Source organism: Bemisia tabaci, chromosome 8, assembly GCF_918797505.1.
Source record: "Bemisia tabaci chromosome 8, PGI_BMITA_v3".
In the NCBI taxonomy this organism is placed as follows: domain Eukaryota; kingdom Metazoa; phylum Arthropoda; class Insecta; order Hemiptera; family Aleyrodidae; genus Bemisia; species Bemisia tabaci.
Window position 1 is genome coordinate 18,621,293 of NC_092800.1, and position 21,749 is coordinate 18,643,041.

The 21,749-nt window shown below is 40.9% G+C and overlaps 1 protein-coding gene across 1 annotated transcript in view; it reads right to left on the reverse strand.

Annotated features, from left to right (window-relative positions):
* Positions 1-2,683: 2,683 nt before the first annotated feature.
* LOC109044389 (uncharacterized) overlaps positions 2,684-21,749 on the reverse strand; it is a 54,719-nt gene continuing 35,653 nt past the window's right edge. The window contains exons 5-13 of the mRNA XM_072303286.1: positions 17,530-17,930; positions 15,226-15,364; positions 13,918-14,078; positions 13,007-13,145; positions 11,013-11,803; positions 10,171-10,318; positions 8,749-8,921; positions 6,472-6,646; positions 2,684-4,842 (exon numbers count right to left, since the gene is read on the reverse strand). Coding sequence (XP_072159387.1) covers positions 3,807-4,842; positions 6,472-6,646; positions 8,749-8,921; positions 10,171-10,318; positions 11,013-11,803; positions 13,007-13,145; positions 13,918-14,078; positions 15,226-15,364; positions 17,530-17,930 — 3,163 coding nt within the window. The 3' untranslated portion in view covers positions 2,684-3,806. The remainder of the gene's footprint in view (positions 4,843-6,471; positions 6,647-8,748; positions 8,922-10,170; positions 10,319-11,012; positions 11,804-13,006; positions 13,146-13,917; positions 14,079-15,225; positions 15,365-17,529; positions 17,931-21,749) is intronic.

A 21,749-nucleotide genomic window follows, 5' to 3' on the forward strand; every position in this document is an offset into this window, starting at 1 on the left:
GTTAATTTTTCTTCCAAATTAACCTGACTCATCCTCAAATCCGAGAGTGAGGCCGTCTGTTTGACCCCATCGCTTTTTAATCTCTTCATTTTAAAGTGAAGCTCGAGTCAATTCATATTAATCAACAAAACAAAAAAGGCCCCTTGAATGTGTAATGTTGAAAGAAGGACCCAAATTCCATGATAATTTACTTACTTTGCATTGAGCTATACCCTAGAAACAGATAATTTTCAGCTCAATTTGACTACCATGTGTTGTGATAGGCCGGAATTCAACGAGGATTGAGATGTAGGTATCAAAAACAACCTGCAACCGCGGGTTCTTTGTTTACTTTCTTGGGCTGCATAAAAAAATCGAGAAACCGCCCTAATTCTTCCCTCAGGGCTCGTCTAAAGGTAGGTATGCTTTTGAAAGGTTCGGATCATTAACGTGACGTCATCACGATTATCAATGTAAATATACACTGGAATACGAATCCATATTAATTGATTCCTTGTCTCGAGCATACCTGGCATAATTTTCATCCATTCCATTTCAACCCCTAAATCGAAAACCTGTATCAGATGGAGGAATGTGGGCGAGTTATTTGAGATATTACTGGACGCACCCATCGGCACAGTGCCAGGTAGTTGGAGGACCTCCCTCCACCCTCCTTTGATAGAATGTATTACGAGACAAAATAACCATTAAAACATCACAAGATATCGAGTAGCGTATTCCTATTGCAAGGTTTCAAAATCTTCGATCATTTTTTATTTTTTAGAAACAACACAAACTGGAATATTTCTTTGGCATTCTCTGTAAATTTTATTGATTGCCGTGTGAAGAAAATGTACGAACAATTTTAAGAGAAACAGTCGATTAATTTTTTCTAAAAAAATGAAAAAAAAAATTCAATTCACGAGGATTAGTCAGCAACGTCGGAATCAAAAGATACACATTTTTGGAATTTAGTCATCGACATGTTGATTTCCGCGTTGAAATTGCACTTTGGATCCGTTATACACGTTGAATAAACTTTTAATTACCAGGAATTATTGTTTACAGTGAGAATACATTTTTCAATGTAAAAATACGAATTCTCGTTTATTCACAAAAGCACCTTTTGGCATAGGGAAACGTATGGAAAATATGTTGTTCCTAAAATAAGCTCGAAATTGTAGTCGTTAATTGCAAACTGCAGTCCAGCTACTCATATATTAAAAGCAGCTAATTAAAACTTCCTATTTGCGAAATTTATCACGAATTAACGGAAGTTTTTACCCTTAGAATTAAGTCGTAAGTCGCGCAAAGAACTTGAGTTTGATTTCTTAAAAATCTCCCTTTTTTTTGATACACAATCTGGAATAATCAGGAATAATTTAGCGTGCTTAAATTTTTGAGCGGTTCGACAAAAGAAATACATCTCGGGTTATCGGTGAATGGGAAGTTTTGCTCGAAGAATAAAAAATACGGTAATATCTCACTTATATACTGCCGTGCTACGGAAAAACGCCGTATGAGCCTTCAGGCGTTGCCAAATTTCCTTTAATAAAACACGATTTTCCCAGTAAACTTATAGATATTTTCCTCCCAATTTTTTAGACAATTTTGTTCGCAATTTCATCGAAAGTTTCTGAAAACTTCAAAGGAAGATATCCACAACTTTCCTCAAAACTAAACATTTTATTGAAGAAAATTCGGCAACTCTCGAATGTTCATACGGTGTTCTTCCTCAGCACGGCAATATTTAAGCCGACCACGCTTCGCAATGGACCATTATTATAGACAAGGAGAGAATTTAAGCATCGTGATTTATTTTTTCTCACCTAAATGTTTCATAAAACACACTTTGTGTAACATTTACGGAAAGTTAGTCTGCCCATAGATAAAAACAATAGTCTCTTGGACTCAATCCAATTGCACGTTAAAAAGAGAGAAATCCATAATCCAAACAAGCGTCTGTATTGTGACTGCAGGAATTCTTGAAACGCCTTCATTTAACTTGTATATGGAATACGCACATTTATGGTGCAGGTATAGTTGTATGCATGCGCCTTCATTGACACAGCATCCCAGCATTGAGACCGCAATACCGCAAACTGACACAATCGTAACTGCCGCTCTCTGAGTGTAAGTTGTTTCAGTCATGTGCTGAGAATATCCTAAGTGGCAATATGTGTTGCCAAGATCGTGTGAATCAAAAGTAGGAGCCAAAAATAACTATTGGACGCGTTAATGTAAAAAAAGACTATCGATAGCCGATATCATGATGTTTAAGAAGGAACTGAAATGTCATGTGCGCAAGGATTCCCAAAACGCCTTCATTTAGCTTACATATGCAACACGCTCATCCATCGTGCAGGTTTAGTTGTATGCATGCGCCGTAACCAATCCCTGCGTAGAGACGCAACGAGCGCAAACCACTGAGCATCGCGCAAATTTAAGCATCATAATGTTTGTTTTCTCATCAAAATTTTATGATTGGTTGAACGAGTAATTTTTAGATCCTTGTCCTGTCCAATGATCCGATTTTGGTTGCTTTAAAATGAATTGTTTCATTGACATAGGAGCTTTGAGTTTCGGAGGAAACTAAGATATCAGTCCTTTTGGTCACTCAAAATAGGTTGTACTCTAAAAACGAAAGTTTGTAAATGAGAGCTGACAATAAGGATTAGAGCATATGATATAAAGTTGATCGCGATATTTTTCTAATATTTTAATTCTATTTTGTATAAATTAAATTGGTACTTTCTACACTTCAGTTATCAAAACAAACGTTTCATTTTTTACAAGTCAATAATTTACACATTTCATAAAAATTACGTCTACTATGTACAAGTTCGTATACAAAAAGTCAAAATCAGGCTATGTACTTCCGAGAAATTTTTAAAATAACATCAATCCCTACATAGTCGTTTATTTGATTTTGGCACAGGGGAATTCATGCGGATGGTTTCAGAATGACGTCATAGAAATAACCGACCCAGTAAATAGTTGTTCCAATCGGACTGACCTTTGAAGTGCCACTAGTGAAGAAATTAGACAATCATGGCCACAACGCAGTGGTAAAAGTTATCCTTCTGATTCTGGTATTGTCATTTCCCGTTAAAGGCGCAAAGAAAGCCAATAGATCTAACCATATATTGACATTAACATTATTAGACTTATTATAATTTAGTGTGTAGGTGTTTGTGCAAATGCATCAATACTTCTGTCAGTGTCATTCTGATGTGCGTAAGTATAAAATTATAAGATTCGCACTTCGTTTTACCATGTAAGTTAGAGTTATATCCCTGACGTCACAATCAAATCATCACACAAAATAATTTAATTGTTGAATTCACAATGCACATATTTCGATTGTACGGATCAAATTTGAGGGGCTTGGAGGACAAAGCGCAGTTTTTTATATTGACGCTTTGAAGAAAAATAAGGCTTAATGCGTATTCTGTGAACAATTTTTAAGCATCAAAAAGTCTGTTGAACTTTCCGAACTGTCTTGCCATAAAAATCCATGTAATTTCGAAACTTCAAACACGTATTTCTTAAAATAGCAAAAATTCCAATCATGCGCTTTATGTCTTCCAAGCCCCTCATTTCGATTGTCTAGCGTCCAATATGTGCAAAGCAAATCTAACAATCAACCAGTGACAAGACGTCAATAATCGATTATCAATATTTCCTCGTCTGAAACTATGGTGAAGAATCGATTATTAAGGAGTTCACCTTATTTATCGATCCTTTCCCATAGATTTAAACGGCAGATCAATCGATATATCGCACGCCACGCCACTGCAATCAACATTCTTCACCGCTGTTAGTTCTTAGGCTGCGGAGGCGGGAGTCGAACTATTATCGAACGTCCTCCCGATTCGATTCGATATCCGCAACTGATCTTTGGACATAGAACTCGAGTTGTATTTCGCCTGGCCCCAGGCCCACATTTTGGTCATGGCGTCGAGGGGCTTCTCGACCTTCTCCACCTTGGCCACGGCCGACGTCGTCGGGGGTGGGCCCCTCTTCACGACGCCGGGACTCAGCGTCGCGTTCGGCGCCGTCGCGAAATTGTGGAAATGCGTGGAGTGGGCCCCAGCGTGGTCCCTGGTGTTGAACCTGTCGTTCAAGGACTCATTCGGGGCCCTAGACGTTTGTGACCGATCCTTGGTGTTCATGAGGCCCACGGTGTTGTAAAAGTGGTCCTTGGTGTTGAATGAATTCGTGGGGCCTACGGTATTATGGTTGTTTGAGGAAGCGGTAGGGCCCACGGAGTTAGTGTTCGAGAAACCTGTGGGGCCCACGGTGTTGGTGTTCGAGAAACCCGTGGGGCCCATGGTTTTGTAATATTGATCCTTGGTGTTTAAAGTCGCGTTTGAGTGAGGGTGTAGGTATGCTAACCGGTTCAAGGTCTCGTTGGGGGCTGTGTGTTTGTAAAAATAGGACCCGTCTCTGGAGTTGGGCGTTAAAGTAAACTTTTGGTAGTGTTTGGTGTTCAGGGTTTCGTTTGGGGCCGCGTATTTGGTGAAGTGCCCCGACTGGGCTTCGGACTGGTCGTCTTTGGGTTTGGTGCTCGGTTCCGCTTCCGGGATGAGTTTGACGTCGACCACCTCGAAGGTGGGTGGTGTTGTGGTGTTGTTGGCGTCCGTTCCGTTCAAGTCGCCCAGTTTCCTGGTGTGCTCGTATTTGAGCGAGTTGAGGAAGCTGTCGACGATGGAGGGTTGGTGGCCCATGGTGATATTCGGTGGGCCCTCGCGGTGGAGATAGGCCACCGGCCAGTGGAGCGGACGGTTTGAGGGTTGGTATGGGAAGTAGAAGTTGCTGCACGGCCGCCATTGGGTGCGACTTAGGCTTCCCACGTAGCACCTGCAGGAAGTAGAAAGAGTGGTGATTAAACGGACCGAGTTGAATATTTAGAAACAACTCAAATGTCCAAAAAATGAGTCGGAGGCCATTGGCGGATCCAGAAAATTGGCAACATTGTTTTCCTCCATTTAAACCTATGGAAATATATCGATTCTAGGAGAGGCCTAGTGCTCTGACAGGAATCGATAATTTAACATAGGTCTAAATGGAGCAAACCCGGTGTTGCCGAATTGCTAGATCCGCTTCTCATTGAGGCTACTTCCAGGAGAAATTATTCATCAACAATTTTTGATCTGATTTAACAGGTGAAAACTCAGAATTCACCGTTTCCCAGACGAAGTAACTTAGCTACGTACTTTTCAGCCTGCCAGAACTTCTATCGGCAAGATTTTTTTTTTTACCTGAAAAGTGTAGAGAGTTTTTCACGGATAATTTCACTGATATCTGTTCTGATTGCGCCCGCAAAAAGTAGCAGAATTTTAGACCACAATTTCACATTCTGTTCTTGAAATACATTGAAGTTCGAGATGATTCTGCTGTATTGGATCACCTCAGCTAATTCAAATTGTAATTTATTAGTCAAAGAGTCCATGAGATAAACTTGTAAAAATGAATTAATAAATTACTCTCAGGAGGTGTTGCTACAAAATTACTCCTCCTCTATTTATTGATCGGGCAGTCGACAGCGGAGCGAAGAACACATCCTCTGAACAATTAAATCGCCTTCAACTTCGCTAGTGGGCAACTTGACTTGCAGGAGGCATTGCCACGGCTAAAGTCTGGGCTATTCGAGCGATTGACATTTAAAGCCTCGGTCACTCTCTCCGATTACGGAATACGGAGGAAGGATTTCAGAATTCAAATATTAAAATATAGCACTTTTGAAAAGATCAAAATTTCTGTCATTTTGAAAAGAGCAAGAGCGCTAAAGTGGCCATATTTTACGTGGTATATTTTTTGAAAATAATAAAACTACTTATTTCTCCTTCCGAGTAATTTAGTACGAAATCCATTTCGTCACCTTCCAGTCAAGATATCACAAGCGAATGCGACGTTTAAAAAGTGCGTCGCCATTCTATTTTTTTACAGAGATATTGCTGGTCGAATCTGTTTGAAAATTTCACTGAATTTCAACGGCACCACAAAGAATTTTCAGTGAAATTTTCGGACAGCTTCTTTTAACAATTTCTCCGTAAAAAATAAAATGGCGGTGGGACTTTTTAAAAGTCGCATGGCGCTTGTGATACCTTGGACGGAAGGTAAGGAAATGGATTTCGTACCAAATTACTCGGAAGGAGAAAGAAGTAGTTTTATTTATTTCAAAAAATATACCATGTATAATATGACCACTTTAGCGCTCTACCTCTTTGATTGACTTGAAATTTTCCTTGACATTTTTCACTTTTGAACGTATCAGCTCAAAAATAGAGATATTTCATGACCTCTTTGCCTCCTTCATCCTTAATATCTTTTTTTTTCTTTTTCTTTTTTTCCCCACATCATTTATACGTGCATTGTGCATAAAGTTGAAGCTAAAACATTCCCAAGTCGTTTTTCGACCGTCCCGGCTTCTAGGATCACACCATACAATTAAATTTAAAATTAAGATTAAAATTAAATTAACCATACCACGGGTAATTGTATCCTTCGGAATAACCGCAATGATGCCCAGCCCTGCAGCAGTAATCCCAATCTCCGTCATCCACAGGACATGACCAGACCCCAACGTCCAAGTTCTCTGTGCAGAAAGTGCCTGCTTTACACGGCCGACCTGTCACCGTAAATCGCTGCCAAGTACTTTCGCCTCTATCAACTGATAAAAGAAAAAAAACAATTTTTTTTAAAGAACATTCATAAGATTATAGTTTTAACTATCTGATTTATCTACTTTTAGACACTTCATTATTCTTGGTATGCAACAATACAAAGAGACAATGTGATACCGTTGTTATAAGAATTGGAAAAACCAAAGGTCAAACTAAATAAAATTTTACTCCTGCAATCTCACAAAATTTCTCTTGACTAGGTTGTAATAATAAAAGAATATATTTTACTTGATTTACACTATTGCAATATTTATTTCGACGATAATTAGATAAATTCAAGAGCAAATATATACAAGTTTGATGGTAAGATGGAAATCTTGGTTTTAACTCAGGAAGTCATAGGTCTATTGCTATTAGCAAGAATAGATATGGTTTTTTTTTCAAAGTTATATATTTTGGCCACACTTTCGGCCGGCGTTCGACCGAAAATTTTGTTACAACTTTCAATCGAATTTTCAAAAGGCGGCTGAAATCTAATTGTGATGCCCCCTTGAAGTTTTCATCGAACTTTTCGTTCAATTTCGCTATCACTGTGTCAGTCAGGATCAAACTTCGCTCCTAATGAACTGAGGAGAGGCGTTGATTGGAACTTAGAGGGTTGATTATCGAATAGGTTTTAGGAGACATTCCTTCTAATTTAGGGGCTTGGAGGACAAGGCGCATAAGTGCAGTTTTTGCTATTCCAAGAAATACATGTTTTAAGTCTCAAAATTACATGGAGCCTTATGGCGGAAAGGAAGTTCAACTCCACTTTTTGATGTTTTAAAGTTTGGATTTTAGCTGTGAATTTTTCACAGAATATACTTTCAAACTAGTTTTAGTTGAGTTGATGAATATCTCATTTTTCCAAAAACTGCACTTGTGCGCCTTGTCTTCCAAGCTCCTCAATTGAGATTTTCATTCCCGACCTACGATTCCAGAAATTATCTTAACAGAGACTCCGACGAGGAGAGTCAAGATGAGCGGGAAAAGAGCAATGCTGTGCTCGAGTTACGATTCTCTTGTTCGACATGACACATTTCCGGCCTCGTCCAGCGAGCTTCAAACACATCGCTCGGATAACCCATCACCTTTCATTGACACGACCAGTTCACTCATCCGCAGTTGCCTGCTATTAGTATAGTGAATCGCCCATTCTTACTAATACTGTTCAAGTTGGACTGATAGAGCAATTTAATTTTAAGCGACATTTCTCTCCTAACAAAGGCTATTTTATTTACTTTTTTGGTCCAGTCTTGACAACGATGCTACATTGTTACCGAGACCAGGATAATTTTTACCACTGAAGTCTGGTTCAGTAAGTACTGCACTGACTGCGCTGGGAAAAAGTTCGGTCATAAGAACTGACTGTTGGGCAGTGGCGTGGACAAGAGAGGGAAGGGAGGTGTCCAGGGGGTCTGGACCCCCCTCAGCCTCGTTAGTTGTACCTTTTTTTTATTTTTGCAGGGCGGACATAAAATTTTATCAGGGACGTACACAAAATAATGTAAATTTACCGTCTCGTTTTTGAATAATGCAGGGTTGAGTTGCTGTTTCTGTCACAATTTTTACCTTTTGGAAGAATCCCCCAGAACTTTCGGCGAATGGACCCCCCCCCCCCTTAAAGAATTCCTAGCTACGCCACTGCCGTTTGGTGTTTTATGTTTTCCGAAGTTTTCGGTTTGTCAAACTGGACGTTTGGTGTTTCATGTCATTCAAACTATAAGGTTTGTCAAACTAAACTTTCTGCTCGCGTAACCAAACTTTTGAGGTTGAATGAACTAATGGAGGAAGTTCTGGTCGACAACCCGTTTGATTACAGGATGATAAGGAACACATCCAGTTTTGCTGACCGAACTTTTTTCCGGTGCTAAGTGCAAACTAAGCTCAGGAGTGAAATGCACTCCAAGATTCCCAAGAGTGAAATTTTCGGCGGCAATCGGCAACACGCCCTCGCAATCACTCCCTTGCACAAGCTCGTCGGCGGAGGGCAAGAAAACACCCGGTTATCTAACATCCGTGTCGTGATAGCCCGGACGGGGACAACGAAGAGTACTCACTGTTTATGTAAACGCCGGGGCCGGCGGCCCCCCGTAGCCGCCGCCGCCGCCGCCCCCTCCGGCGCCGGGGTAGGGGATCTTGCCGGCCGGCGGGACGTAGCAGCGGGCGTCGGTGAAGTCCCAGGAGTGGAGCCAGTAGTGCTCGTCCTTTGCGAAATCCACGTCCGGCCTCAGGTCTCGCAGCTCGATGTCGCTCAGCTCGCAGTTTCCGGACCTGGAACGAGGGGATATAGGTCAGCTGGTGATCTAATGGCTGATCAGACACCGCGCGTTGGAGACGTAGTAACCTCGACCGTGCGCTTTACGTGTCCATCCAAGCATTGGTGAGAAATTAGCTGCAATGCACGGAGAAAAAAACTTCGTACATGGGACCCGAAGTTGAGGTCATATGGATCTCTGACGTTTTCTGATCACGCATCCGCAAACTTGAGGTCGAGCTGCCGAAGTTCGGGCCAGACATCGAGGCACTTCGGTACGCACCGGAGTACTGTAGATGTGTGACCCGAACCCTTCGGTATATATCGAAATACTTCAGATGTCTGACTCGAACTTCGGCAGCTCGACCTCAAGTTTTTAGATACGTGATCCGAAAACTTCAGGGATCCATATGACCTCAACTTCGGGTCCCACGAACGAAGTTTTTCTCACCGTGTGAACTATGACTCGGACATGAGGTCACTTTAGGAATTCTCCTATGATTAGAGACAAATTGGACCGCGTTCAGCAGAAAGAAACCAAGCCACATCAGCTATTTTAAGTGGGGAATTTAATTTTTCACATGAAAACGGGTGTAAGAATTTCGGTGCAAATTTCGGTGAATTTTCTGCATTGCGCGAAGAAAATCTATTGAAAAATGTCAAAGGAATCCGCACAAACGTTCTCTTGTAAAAAATCAAATTTCCCGGTTAAATTCTGCAACAGCTGATTAGGCTTGGTTCCTTTCTGCTAAACGCGGTACAATTGAACAATGTATGGAGCTAATGGAGAAATTCCCCGAAAATTCTTTATTGCTTCATCTCAGTGATCAGCTCACTTAGTAGTTTCCACTTGAACACGACATTCAACAAATTGCTGACACCCTTAAATTCCCCCATTGCCATGTCTGTGCCGTTCTCTGATCCTTTTGTCAGTCTGAGGCTTTTCATGAAGTTCTTAAGGACCACTATAAACCATTTACAGGAATTAGTACTTTTGACGGAGAAATAATGGAAACTTGTAGAAAAAGTGTGATTATTGGCAAAAATATACAGCAAACTTTGTTCAGAACCAACTTAAATTGTTGAAAATTAAAAAAAAATAATTTTTCCACCTGATTTTTTCCCATAAAAAACTTCTGCGACTATGCTTTTAACAAACTTTTGTAAGATCTATTAAAGATCAGTGACGTTGTGCCAACAGGATAGTAGAATACTTAATTATAAAAGTAATCCGGGTCAATAAAAAGTTTAATTTTATTGAAATACCTATAACTTAAAGAAGCACATCTGAATTGTGATTTTTCTCGGACGCGACTGCATTCAGCTTTGCAATCCAGTTCGGAGGGGACTATCAAAGAAGTTTTGACAGCGGCAGGAAGCAGGCGAGCTGGAGTCCCATAGCTGATGTAACATACTGCAAGCAAACAAAATTTATGATTTTTCGGATTCCAATTTATACTCGCTGCTACAATATTTTTTTGTCACTAAAAAATCCGTAATATTGCAATGGCCGGAGTATTTCAGTAAATCTTTTCGCGAGGTGTAGAACGAATTTTGTCATTTGAAAAATTCTCCCTTTAGTGAAATCTTCTAGGTTCAGTGGAAAATTATGGAACAAGCGCCAACATTTATATACATTAAAAACTTCAAAGAGCCCAGTTTTTCTCATTGTTTAGTATGAGTCTATACGTGATGTTTTAAAATCGTCATAGTAGTTGGCTTCATTCCGCGTAAGCACGCTCAAATGGACTGCGCACAGTAGAAAGGAACCAAGCCACATCAGCTATTGTCAAATCTAACCGGACACTTTAATTTTTTACGCGAGAACATTTGTGTGGATTTCTTTGACAATTTTAAGAAATGTGCTGGGTACTCGCTAAAAATTTACTGAAATTTGTACAAAAATACGCACAACCCTTTTCATGTTACAAATGATATTTCTGAGTCAAATTTGGCAATAGCTGGATGTGGTTCAGTTCCTCTCTGCTTAATTTGATCCAAATACTGCTGCTCATGAATGAAAAATCGCAAAATATTTATTACCGTGGATTTTTCACTTTTTATTATAAAAAAATGATCCAAAATAACATTATTCATTGTCCACTTACTTTGATCCGTCGGTCGTGGAATATGTGGCGTTGGCCCATAGGACGAAGGAGGCAAGTAACCACCAAGTCCATAAGTCGGAGGGTTGGGAATAAACCCAGGCGTGGAAAAAATCGTCGGCCTGTCGATAGGCTTTTTGGGGGGCAAGTAAGCAGGAGGGTAGTTTGGAGGGGGATAAGAGCCACCCTTCGGTGGCGGGTACGACGGCCACAGCGGCGGCTTGTGATCTGTCGGGGGTAAGTAAGGGGGACCGGCACCGTCGGGAGGATAATGCCCTCCTCCACCATGGGGAAAACCATGGGGGAATCCTCCAGGAGGGGGCCCAGCCGCAGGGTAGCCCCCATCCGAGGGCGGGCTGGCCGGAGGGGGGTAGCTGCCGGTCGGGGGGCCGGAGGGTGGTGGGTAGCCACCAGTTGGGGGTACAGAGGGGAGGTGAGGGTAGCCGCCAGTCGGGGGCACTGAGGGGAGGTGGGGGTAGCCGCCGGTTGGGGGGACTGTGGGGTGGTGTGGGTAGCCGCCGGTTGGGGGGACGGTGGGGTGGTGAGGGTAGCCGCCGAAGGGGGGTCGTGGCGTAGGGTATCCGCCGGCAGGGCCCTCGGGAGTGGGGATTGTGGGGAAGGCGGGAGAGAGGAAGGGCCAGCGATCAAGCTCGCAGCCGTGGCCGTAGCTGGCTCGGTGGTAGAGCTCGTAGCCTGCGTCGTCGACGAAGTGTTTGGTGGGGTCCAGCTCGGTCATCGGCCAGTCCGTCAGGATGCAGTTGTCTGCCGGGCTACCGATGGTCGGTGACCCATACCTGTAAAGAAAGTCGCCATGAGAACAGAGCCTGGAGAATTAGATAATGATCAAAGTGATACAACCCCTATTCGTAATGGGTCAGTTGCGCTGGTCACAGAAGAATAATAAGATCCGCCCAAACAGCAACTTTCTACGTTCAATTTTACCAGAGATATCGCACTTTGAAAAGTCGAGGTTTTTGACGTCATCCACAGAGGTAGTGACACACTTGGTAGTGAAACCAAAGGTGTCACCACCGCGGTGGTTGATGTCAAAAACCCGACTTTTCAAAGGGCCATTTCTCTGATAATATTGAATGTAAAAAGTTGCTTTTTGGACGGATCTTATTATTTTCAGTTCATCTAAAAGAATTAAGCATCAAAGACGATTCTGTGACCAGCGTAACGGACCCATTTTTGATCAAGAGTTTAAGGTACGACATTCTGTTGCTGTTTTGGCGTAAGGGCACACCTCGATTTCCGTATGAGCCCCAGAAAGCATTTATTCATATGTAAAGCAGGGCTCACGTCATAAATGAGATACTCCCTTACGTCATAGGATCGGCGATTTAAGGCGCAAGTCGGCGACCGACTTCAGCAGGACGATTTGTCAAAGATTCTTACGCGACCTAAGGTCGCCGACTTGCACGGTTGACCTGTGCGCCTTCAGTGCCATACTGCTGAACCTAGTAAATTTCTGACCTATGCAGGTTGATTTTTTAAAGTGATAGAGAAAGCTGTAGACGAAGATTGCAAAAAATAGAGTGATTCTAACGGTTGAGACTGCTGTCTGTAGACCGAGGTAGAAATGATGGACTAATTATAGAGTCTCTCGTAGGTTGCCTTTAGTTAGTCTATTACTTACCTCATTTTACCACTGCAGCTACCCGCTTCCACCAACAGGATTACTCCATTTTCCCTTTGTCTATAGCTTTGTCCATCAATTTTAATAATTAGACTTCAACACTGAATATATAATTGTTCCATTCCTATCTTCCATTTTCATAATCCATATTCCATTTTCCAGTAATCGTAGCTGAATGACTGATTCGATTGGATAGTAGGTTTTAAATTGTGATGTATTTTCATTCGTAACATAGAGAGAGGTCACATTAATGTTTGGATCAATTCGATACGAGCAACTATTCTCTATCCATATACATTTACTTGTCAAAAGCGATCATTCTAACCAAAATTACATGTATGGTTTAAATGATTAGTACCTGTAACTTAGAGCTCGACAGGTGAAGTGCTTTATGTGAAGGCACACAAGCTGGCATTCGCTCAGAGTTTGAGTACTGATCGTGAACTTGACGACAACTCCCTCAAGTCGGAGCCCACTTCGAAGGCGCTCGAAGCAATCTGTTGACAAAACAAAGGGAGTGTTGATTTTTTACAATATTAAAGCAATATAATTGGGAAAATTAATGCACAAGGAAGAAAATAAAAAAAAATACGAGTGTGCTTCATTTCTTTGCCAACCAGAATCTGTAGGATTAGAATCGTTGATACACTGGAAAAAAACACATTGGATCTAGAGTCCAGACTTTTGAAAACATTGACAAGAAAAAATACTCTTGATTCAATCGGATTTTTGCTTGAATCAAAACGAAATCCGCTTAAATTAAGATGCTTGGTTCTTGATTTAAGCTGATTGAATCAAGAGTACTTTTTCTTGTCGATGTGTTTAAGAGTCTGGACTCTAGATCCAATGTGTTTTTTTTCCAGTGTAGGACTCAAAGTATGTTATTTTCGACACATTCGTTTACTGGACAACAATTGTAAAACACTTCACATGTTCCTGATCATGGCCTTGCCTTTGATTTGAGCTCACCTCTTCTGCTAAACAGCGTTTTGGAATTAACAATAAGTGCCAAGTTTAGTGACCTATTTGATGCTTATACAATCTTAGGAACGGCCAAGTATGAGTAGATATTGTTCAACAGTTTGGTACGAATCAAATCGAAAGACATCTTTTTCGGTGATTGCTAGGGGATCACGACCAATTTCTCTTGACAAGGGAAACCTAAAGCAGTTTTTAAATTAAATTTTAAGCACGGTGATGAATATTCATGTACGGAAATTGAAAGTAAATAAAGGAAATAGCTCCAAATGTTGTAAGGGGCTTACTTACCACTGTCAAATGTTTTAGTAGGTTGACATCCAGGACGTCCCAACTCATTTCTAACGTAGACATCGTAGTCTCTGTCTGGAACTAAATCGCTGTACAAGTCAATTTGTCTAATCGTCCTCTCACCCAGTTGGCAGTTATCTGTGGCTGCATTGGCACTATACCTGTAGGAGCAATATCCGCGTATTTTGTTTTAAAGGTTCTCAAACCGGTGAACTTTGACAGAGTGACGTGTAAGGGTTGGATCATGCCAGATTTTTCAAGTTTAAACGGAATACGCATTTCATAGATTAATAACCAAAAAGTGGATTTTTAATAGCAAAACAGGTCATAAGCGATCCCGACTAAAACCAATTCAAAAATTAAATTTAATAGTGAATCAATGTGAGTCGAAGCTGGCAAACTAACTTTAATCAGAGTGACAAGCTTAATTTTATTTGATTCAAAGCCAAAATCAATGGCGCTGATGATTTGATCAATCTTCATCATCATCGAAATAATCAAAACGTAAGCTTCTTGAATAAACACCCTTGCGATAAAACACATTACTTTCAAAATCGGCGCACTTTTACGTGATGTGCGGCCCAAGAGAGATACTTTACTTTTCTAATGCTGCGTTTAAGTCTCCAAGCATGTTCGATTATTTTGAAGTCAATGTAAACGCTTTGACAAAACCTCGAGGTTCTGAAAGTGGTTCCGTTGGTTTCCTTGTGAAATTTTTCTTCTAGAAGTGCCCTTTAAAGTTTAAAATTCGACGAAATAAACATCAAAATATACAGTTCTAGTCGAACATTTCATGTCTGACCTCTCTAATTGACTTCATCCTCTGTGCGACGATTCAATCTCTTCCTGAAAGCAATCTCTACCATTTCGTTATGCACTGAAAAAAAATCTCGGTGTATTTACTAAGAAAAGGGTAAAATTACCAAGAATTCACGGTTCTTTTTGATCCCAGTTTTTTCTTGGTAAAATTACCATTTACGGAATTGGTAATTTTCCCGAGAAACTTCGGTAAAATTATCGAACTTTCTTGGTAATTTTACTGGACCTTGGTAAAAACGCCAATATTTTTTATCGACTGTGGTAGAATTACCGAGATAAAATGGCAAAGTTACCGGGAATCGATTACCAATAAAAGTGATATTCTTACCTGAGAAGAACAGTAAAAATACCGGTTTTTAAGTAAGCCTACCAGTCTGTCTTGGTAAAATTACTAATAATTGGTAAAAAAAGTGAGATGGTAAAGGTACCAACGGACCTTGGTAAAAGCGCCGAGAATTTTTTTTCAGTGTGAATACCCGCGCAACTTACCTAAATCCGAATATATTACAAGTAAACTTCCTCTCGTTGGCGCAATGGAATTCGCAGTCGTATAAGGTCGGTGCATTCAGGGACATGACAATGATGGATCTCTCCAGCCGGAACCCACTCCGCGCTCGCATAAAACACTCTAAAATTCAACACACTACATTTACAGAAAACTCAGCGATTATTAGAACTATCCCGATTTGATCGGTTTGGACCTGAAAGGAAAATTAGTTAGTTTGCGTCTGATTTGCTTGCTACCTCGACCTCTGCTGGTGTTGTTAGGAAATTGGAAACTGAGAATACAGCCGCGTTAAGCTATAAGCTCAGTAAATTTTAAGCATGAGCAAGCTTCGGCGATTGTGGCAAACTTAGTATTTGTAATGATGAAGGCTGCCAATACTTACTGATCAATTAAACTATTTTCATAAAATTTTCCAAAATACATTCGAGGCTTGAATTTTGTCATTACAATAGTACTGCCGTGCTTAGGAAAACGCCGTATGAGCCTCCAGGCGTTGCCAAATTTCCTCTGGCAAATCACCATTCTTAGGAAAATTTTTGAATATTTTCTGCCAATTTTTCAGATAAATTTGTTTGTAATTTGATCTAAAGTGTCTGAAAGTTTAAAGAAAAACTGTTCATAACTTTCCTCAAAAATAAACATTTTATCCAAGGAAATTTGGCAACTCTTGTATGTTCATACAGCGTTTTTCATTAGCACGGCAGAGTAACGGGAAAAGGAAAGAGAATGAGTGTAGGTTTTTTCCCCCGCAAAATGAGATTTGGAACCTGATAAAGTTGTTTTTCATTTTACAGCCAATGGTCACAATTCAAATTTAGGTCCACGTTTAAGAATAAGTTATGTTCATGGCAAATTCTTTTTTTTCCTTCAACGACAAACCCATTAAAGTAATTCAGCAACCGTCGAATCACTTTGCAGAGAAAAGCTGTCTGCATCGCGTCGCACACCAGATGAGATGCGTTTTCACGACAGTGTACGTTTAATTGCATCCAGTATTTTTGAAGGAACTTCTAACGCAAGGAGACACGCACAACATGTGATTTTTACTGAGTAAATTGAATTCTACCAGACCATTCAATTTACTCTGCCTTTTTGTATGAAATCACGAGTGATCACCTCATTATTCTAAAATTAAAGCCTCATTTCATGTATTTTATTATGGATTTTCAATCCTAGGTTCGAGACAGCCTTCATCTGAATGGATCTCTTTGCGAAGCGAGTTAATCTTTGCCTTTCAAAAGGTTAGATAGAATAGGAAGACTACCGCTAGTCGTAAAAACGCCGTTTGAGCCTGAGGATTACATTTTGCAATGAGGAAGTACCATTTCGGGTATATTTTAGAAACACCTTTGTCATTAGCTTCTTTTTGTAGACAGGTGTATTTATAATTGAGCCAGAAATGAAATTCCTTATTACAAAATGTAGCTCATTTCGCCGTCGCAAAAATTCCTCTGGTGGAGTATGCGTACTCTAGAAATTTGAGATTTTCTTCTTTGAATTCTTCAGCGATCTGTATTCGTAATTTTTCCGCATTTATCTGAAAATTTCAAGGAAGAGTAGGCTCTCATAACTTTTCTCGAATTTGAATATCTTATCCAGTGGCGTGGCGTGAATTGCGATGTATCGATTGTTATGCCATTTAAACCTATGGTAAAGAATCGATTATTAAGGTGTTCGCTGCGAATACCCTGTTCATCGATCCTTTTCCATAGGTTTAAATGACAGATCAATCGATATATCGCAAAGCACGCCACGCCTCTGATCTTATCAGAGGCAGTTGGCAACATCCGAATGATCATAGGACGTTTTTCTCAGCACGGCGTCACGGTAGAAAACAGTGGCGATTCCAGCAAGTTGGCAGCACTGTAAGTACTCCATTTAAATCCATTAAATATGTCGATTCAAGGTGGGCTTCCTCACCTACAATCAATCGTTTAACTTATCGTAACCTTCCGGCCAAAGTATCACTAGCGCCATGCGATGTTTAAAAATTTCCGCCGCCATTTTACGTTTTTACAGCAAATTTGCTGGTTGAATCTGTTTGATAATTTTACTCAATTTTCTTTACGCTGCCGATAAAATGCAGTGAAATTTTCAAACAGATTCAACCAACAATTTCTCTGTAAAAAAAAAAATGGCGGCGGTAATTTTGAAACGTCGCATGGCGCTTGTGATGAATTGGCCAGAAGCTTATGTATAGTTAATGAATGGAGTGCTTACAGTGTGGCCAAATTGTAAGAATAGCCTCTGGTAGAAGAGGAAAGGGGTGCTGGAAGCGGACTAACCATCGGTGAGCGGGACGTTAGGGAGGCTGAAAGGAGGGGTCAGCCCTTCGGTGACGGAGTGGTGCGGTTGGCCCTTGTAAATGTGATCGATCTTGCCGCCACCGTAGACTCCTGGCAGCTCGTTGGGGGGTGCGAGGGGGTAGTGCGGCGCCGGCTTGTTCCAGCCGTAAGGGATCCCGCCACCAGCGTGAGGGTCGAATTTGGGGGGCAGGTAGGGGCCCTTGCTCCCCCACTGGGACGGGCCGCCGATGCTCCAGCCGTTGCAGCCGGGTCCAGCATTGCGGTCTCGCTCGAAGAAGTCGTAGGCCAGGTCCGAGTTGAAGTCCTGGCTCAGGTCCAGGTGGTCTGCCGGGTAGGAGGTCAGCTGGCAGCTCCCGAGGGACTCTCCCGTCGGCTCAAACCTAGGTCAGAACAGAATGAAATAGGTATAGGAATAAGGTCATAAGGCAACAAAACACAAGAAAATAGGCAACTGAGGCTAGTAGAAACAAACAAACAGAAAGCCTGGTTCGTTACTGAGTAGTTCCAACTCCCTCGTCGATCAGCATGGAGACAAAAGTAAGTAACATCTCGAATGTTAAGAAATTGTGCGACAACTCTTGAATGTTGATCTGAACGCTACGACTGTTAGAGTAACATCCTAGCTACGTTGCAATAACAGCCGTGGCGTCTAGATCAAAATTCAAGAGTTGTCGCACAAATTCTCAACTTTCGGGATGTTACTTCAGCAATTTTTTTCCGTGAGGGAACAGAGAATATAAAAGTATAAAAGGAAGATTTTAACCATAGTTAGATATTTGCACTCAGAATTGAGGAGTTAGGCGCAAAAAGGGATTGACCGTGGTCGGCCCGTTTTTGCGGAGAACAGCTTTTCGGATTTTACATATGGACGTATTTCTGCTAAACGGAACTATGTGCATTACGACGTGAGCCCTGTTATGCATGTATTCTTATGAGTCTCAGGGCTCATGTCTTAATGGACATAGGTCCGTTTGGCAGAAATACGTCCATATTGTCATTATTATGTGAACAAATTCTCAATTTTTATTATAAAGTTTTTAAAAAAAATTCAACTTTTTCTTTCAATTTTTTTCTCTTTTTCTAAGAAACCCCTATTTTCATCCCACGTACGTAAAAAGTGATTCTATACACAAAAATGACCCAAATATTAGACACTTGAACACAAAATGTACTTCTCAATCGGTCGCTCTATCCAGATATGACCCGAGTACACCTTTCCTATTTCTGTTATCTCTCATTCCCAACAATATTTTTTCTGTGTTTCAATCGTAGCAACTCAAACTTGAGGATATGACTCAATTATATTGGCCGCAGCTAATACTATACCTCATAATGTAAAAACCTGGTGCCATAATATATATTTAATCGCCGTTTTGTGGAACCGCGATTTTGCTACTCGAGCCGTTTTTGCACCCAACCCCTCAATTTCGATCACATTACACTGGAAAAAAAAAACACATTCGATCTAGAGTCCAGACTCTCGAAAACATTGACAAGAAAAAATATTCTTGATGCAATCAGATTTTTGCTCGAATCAAAACGAAATTCGCTTAGATTAAGAGGCTTGGTTCTTGATTTAAGCTAGATTCTGATTGAATCAAGAGTACTTTTTCTTGTCGATGTTTTTAAGAGTCTGGACTCTAGATCCAATATGTTTTTTTTCCAGTGTATTGTTTTTACGTTCCAAGGTGCAGGGAATGCAACTCAAAATTTACCCAAGGTCGTAGCCATGCATATGTGCATCGGATTACGTCATCGGCTGCGAGCATTTGAGCCTGGAAAATTTTCCATTAGATTCGCGGAGTTTAGCAACGGTCATTTCGCATACCTACGAGTCCCGCATCAACGGGAGAAAACAAACTGCAGTACGAAAATCTCATGGTGAGAACAATGGAATGGCTTGTTTCGTGATTTAATGGAACTCATAATCATCGATCCTTCACAATGCAGCCGAACGCCGAACGGTGAAGTTCCGTTTTTCAGGAGGCTAAGTACTCATCATTTTGCGATGCCGCCCGTCCTTGACTCTAATTATTAAGATATCCTGTCACAGCTCATAACCGCACCGCCACTTGTTTTCAAATCGCACCGTCATAACATTTAGGCCGGGATTTTCATCCAGATGCATCGTGCAATGCAATGTATAATGAAATTGTGGATAATGAATCGTGCCTTTCTTTTGGATATGGTCCAACCTTTAATGTTATCCTCTCAAAGAAATCGGGATGAGGTTTCTATGTTCGTCACTAAAGTTATCAAGGTCAAGATGCCCTCCTTATCTCACTTCCATCGCCTCTGCCCTTCCTTCCTCCCTTCTGCTGATGGTGCACCCTCTGTGGGTTTTATTCTCGTCTAATTTGTAATCTGAAGTATTCTTTTGTGCTCTTGGTATCCAGTATATATGAAAAATACTACTTTGCAGCAATTTTTGTTACAAACATGTTGTGCGTGCTGATTTCACCTCATTACATACTTGACTCTCTGAAGGCGTTTTTTTGCGCAAGTAACGCATTCTGTTGGAGAACGAACTAAGTAGGAATTGAGCTATTTATCCAATCTTTACTTCTGTTGTTCTCCAACAGTGTGCGCTACTTGCGCACATAAAACGCCTTCAGATAGTCAAGTATGTAATGGGCTGAAATCAACACGCACAGCATACTCGAAACAACAATTGCTGCAGACGCAGCTGAAGGCGAATTGATCACAATCTCAATCTCACTTTCAACATGTTGAAAAACATTTTAGCTCTCAAATTAATATTACCTACTCATCAACTGATTTCGTAGTAACAGAGATTACCACCACCAACTTCTTTCTGATTTCCTAGTGTTCAGCTGCCCTATGTAGTCCAAATTTTTCTGAGGATAGGGACCCCCACCTCTTTCTTAGGACCCTTGTTAGGGCTTATTATGGAGCTTTCAAGTTGGTCTGATCTGATGGACAACTTTGCACATCTTACCGATCCGAAAGAACTGGAGGAACAAAGCATAAAGCTGGTGCCGTTTTTTTTGCAGGTATTTTTTCACTATCTTCCTCTTTCTCTTCCGTGACTGTGAATTGTGTGAGGATGAGTTTGTTAACTCCAGTGTAACAACCCGTCACTTCATCAGGAACGGTTCTCAGACCGAAGCGTAGGGTATTTGCGCAATACTATTATCTAATTAGTTTTATTCTTTTTTCTAAATTTAGGAAATGCAAAAATTGGGTCTGTTTATTGAGCGTTTCAAGCACAGATAAACGAATTTTGCAATCTTGTGACGTTATCTTTTAATATGACTAAAATTTCAATTTTTTTACGTGTTTAATGGACTTTCCAATTTAAATGAAATTCGAAACTCTTTAAGTTGAGCCACAAGAATATAAAATATTCACACTGGTTTTGTCAGTCTAGACTCTAGGGGGAAAAAGAGGGATGAAGTTTCTTCGGCCGGACCACAGGGAAAATTCAACCATCGACATTTTTATTATGTAAGCAAACTGACCCCTTAAATTTTCATTTTTTGTCACAGTTCGTTCCCTCAGTCTTTTGGAGTTTTGTAATTTTCGATAGGATGACTAACTGAAGCCCCTCCATTCAAATTTTGAAAATATGACACAGATGTTTTTATATTACGTGATTAAGTTGTGAATTCTCGTATTTATAAAGAATGCAAGTGTCAATTTTTTTCTTAGTTTGATAAAAATATCTATCTAGCCGATTTTCATGATTTCTGCAACTATTCATACGATTGTCCCGGGAAAATCCCGCTCTAATCAGATTACTTCACGAATGTTCGCGATTTGTGGACGATTTGCGGCCTTTAGGTGGCTTTTCGCGTCCTATGAGAGTTAGGCTGCGTAGTGGCCAGGGAGCGTCCCCCTAGGATAACCCTAATGTAACCGTTTTAAAACTGCAACACGGTTCATACTAAAGAAGCTACGCAGTTGTAGCGGCGCAGATGTTCGTTGCAATCTAAGCGAGCGCGATCCACGAATATACTCCCAGTCGCGAAAATTTACCGGTCATATAATTAAGTGCAAAATCCAGTCCATAGAGCGGAAAAAGCTTTCAAAGTTGAGGTCATAATAGTGTTCGAGTGACAGCCCTCTAGGACCTTCACTTTCTTCACGCCTGTTTAAGAAGAGGAGTTCATTCACGCACACCATATTCAACACATGGCCCCCAGCTGTGAAGGCAAAAAACGCAGATAGACCCGCTG